At 34.5% G+C, this 3165-nt stretch overlaps 1 protein-coding gene across 1 annotated transcript in view; it reads left to right on the top strand.

The window, feature by feature from the left end:
• The window catches only part of LOC106809210 (phospholipase ABHD3-like), a gene marked incomplete at its 3' end in the record, with an annotated part of 12337 nt that overhangs the window by 8782 nt on the left and 390 nt on the right, over positions 1 to 3165 (top strand). The window contains 5 exon segments of the mRNA XM_014812207.1: positions 697 to 815; positions 1236 to 1342; positions 2106 to 2218; positions 2645 to 2818; positions 2985 to 3033. Coding sequence (XP_014667693.1) covers positions 697 to 815; positions 1236 to 1342; positions 2106 to 2218; positions 2645 to 2818; positions 2985 to 3033 — 562 coding nt within the window.

Raw genomic sequence — 3165 nt, 5'->3', positions numbered from 1 at the left:
ATGGGAGCTTCCATCTTTAATCTTGAGACGCTTAAACGTACGCGCCATCTCGTGGCAACTTTCATAACGATCCCAACGAACATTCCTTTGAAAAGGTTCTTGATACCATCCTTGTGCCTTCCACTGTTTTGGCACGTATGTGAACACATATGGGACTAACAGGGTTTACCAGAATCCCACCACTTCACCACAGACTCACCGCAGTAGATGTTAGATGAGCGCTGTCGCTCCGCGGCACTTGTTATGCAATTATTTTGCCTTGCACAGCGTTTTCCTTTTTCATCTATGGCAAGTAGCAAAAGGGAATTGGCTGGAATTGCAGAATTGATTATCAGTTACACCGAACTTATCATTTAATTTAATCGTCATAGTGCATGTGTGATCACATTTTATCTAACTTAAAGCTAAATGAGCTAACTAATGTGTCCATTGTATTGTTTCCTACAATGTTCATTGTTCATGGTCATCTTATATTTATTTTTTTCAGAAATCTTAAAATTTCAATTTTATTTTTCTGTAGTTTTAAACTATAATTTCTCAGATAGGTACTGTGTTGGAGGCCTTTTATTTCTCTCATTCAGTGATGTTTGCAGTGATGAAAACATGAAACTGCTTAATTTATACGATTTTAACTGTGTTTTTCTATGGTTTGTTATTTATCATATTATACATATTTGTTTATATCTCTTATTCTAGTGAATTATTGTGCATGCCTGATGGTGGTGAAGTTTGTCTGGATTGGATGGATAATGACGAGAATTCTAATGTTGAAAGAGCCAAAAGACCAACTATCTTGATGCTTCCTGGTTTGACTGGTAAAGTAGTAAGGATTACACGTAGCATTAGTGTAAAAACTAACTTAGTACAAATCTGTCTTTAAAAGATTCTGGTACTCTTGGTTTTGCTCATTTGTATAGTCATTTAGGAATTATTTTGGGGCTGAATAAATACAGGCCATATAAAATTAGGTATTCGGAATACAATTATTAAAGCTTCTGCTTTTGCCTGTATGAAATGACAAATGTCTTTTGCTAGTATTCAGGAAATATATATAAATATGTGATATAGTGGGGATGTAAAATATTTGTGAGTATTAAAATAGGTAGCTATAGGGTATACAGGTTTTTAGTAATAATTTGATATAAAGTAGTTTAATAAGTTTGAGTTAAATTTAATCTTGACCTTTATTTCCTTGACTTACCTACATAATTACATTGTTATTTCTTTCTTCACAGGCTCGAGTGTTGAGACGTATCTTGTTCATTTTGTGAAGCATGCAACAAAAGCTGGTTTTCGCTGCGTTGTTTTCAACAACCGAGGAAAAGGAGGTGGAAGGCTATTGGTAATAAAATTGATCTCTCATCCTATTAATTCTAATAACAAGAAAATATATAATCAAAAATCATTTTAAAATTTCCATACCTGGTCACACAGTCAGGAAACGGCAGAACGTTTTAAATATTATTGTATTGATGGAAATGGTCTGCACATTATTATTCAAAATATGGAACTCACCTTTCTTAAAAAAAGACAAACAACATCTTGAGCTGTCAACTAATTTCTATGTTTCTAATGGGATCCATAAGTAAACAGCATACTAATTAATTATGCAATACCGTAAAATTATCTATTCTTCATTATATAACCCCGTGTTTATATGCTTGCAAGGCATCTTTGGCTTCTGACACTGTAGCATCCTTTTAAATAATGAATGAAAGAGGCATGTAGACAATGTATAACATGAAGGAGGCATGTGCACAAGTTATATACAGTCACACAATTTGTTAGCAGCCATATGCACCTCTGTAGAATGGCTACCTGTTCATAGCAGTCATTAAAAAACTACGCTGAAAGATGTTATTTGATCAGCACTGTACAGAGCACTCGCCTTACTGAGAGCAACAGCAACTATTTTTGTAACTTTGAAGCTCCACTTGTGCACAGTGGCCTTTTTCACATTGTTGCCTCTGTCTATCAAATATTCAGTGTACACTATAGTTTAAATAAATATAACTTGAGCCTTAATGTGCATTGTGTACATAGAATTGGTGTAGGAATATAGCATGATTGCAATTGTAAATTTAATATTTCTTTTACAAATGTAGACCGCTAGAACCTACAATGCAGCGAATACAGAAGATCTCAGTGTTGTGGTGGAGCATGTGAGGAAACTAATTCCAGATGCCCCGCTGATGGCTACTGGCCACTCATTGGGAGGGTAATATATTTCTGTATACTGCGTGAAAAAGAATGCGTGTAGAAATGTTGTTGTAGAGTCTCTGTCTTACCAAAAGGTTAGGATTTACTTACAAGTCTAGTTTGCGCTTGTTCTATGGTACAAACAGTGAGCTTGTGCTTTTGAATTGGCTCTAACGTATTATGTAGTGCTAGCAATTTTTAGAGAATATAAGCAATAGGAATACAGTTATACGGTTTTATCAGGAGTCTTATAATATAGACTCTAATTATAGACTATATCAGTATCACTATCTATCAATATTAAACATGAAGTTTTGGGTTATCGCAATATTAAACAATTGGGATAAAAAATAGTATTGGTAACTCTAGTCATTATCATTTCCTTGTTTAATGCTGTTCAACATGTTCAATAGTTTCACAGTTTTATTATTTTCTTTACTTCCAGAATAATTTTAACCAATTACTTGGCCAAGACTGGAGTGGACTGCGGACTTATAGGTGGCATGGTGGTTTCTGTTTCTTGGAATGTATTTGAGTCGTCAAAGAATCTTGAGAAACCTCTCAACAGCTTCGTCTTCAATCGCTTCCTGACATATAATCTGATTAAAATGGTCAAAGAGTACGTAACACATTATCATTATAATGGCTTATAATAAGAGATTATAAAGACTGGAATTAATAGTAAGCTTTAACACGAAGTTAACATGCACAGTTGCATTTTCACATTTGCAATCACTGCAGTATTTTGAAAACTGCCATTTAAAGGAATTTTTTCATGCTTTCAGGTATGCCCATTTGTTCCAACACAAGTTAGACGTGGAACATGTCTGCCAGGTAAGTTGATTCTTTCCATCAGCTGCAATAAAATGCTAATATGATGTTTTCTAAAACTACTAAATGTTTGCTAGCTTAGCTGTTCTCTCTCTCTCTCTCTCTCTCTCTCTCTCTCTCTCTCTCTCTCTATCT

Source organism: Priapulus caudatus, unplaced genomic scaffold, assembly GCF_000485595.1.
Source record: "Priapulus caudatus unplaced genomic scaffold, Priapulus_caudatus-5.0.1 Scaffold337, whole genome shotgun sequence".
In the NCBI taxonomy this organism is placed as follows: domain Eukaryota; kingdom Metazoa; phylum Priapulida; class Priapulimorpha; order Priapulimorphida; family Priapulidae; genus Priapulus; species Priapulus caudatus.
Note: the sequence above shows the minus strand (reverse complement) of the source record. Positions and strands in the feature narration are given on the sequence as shown.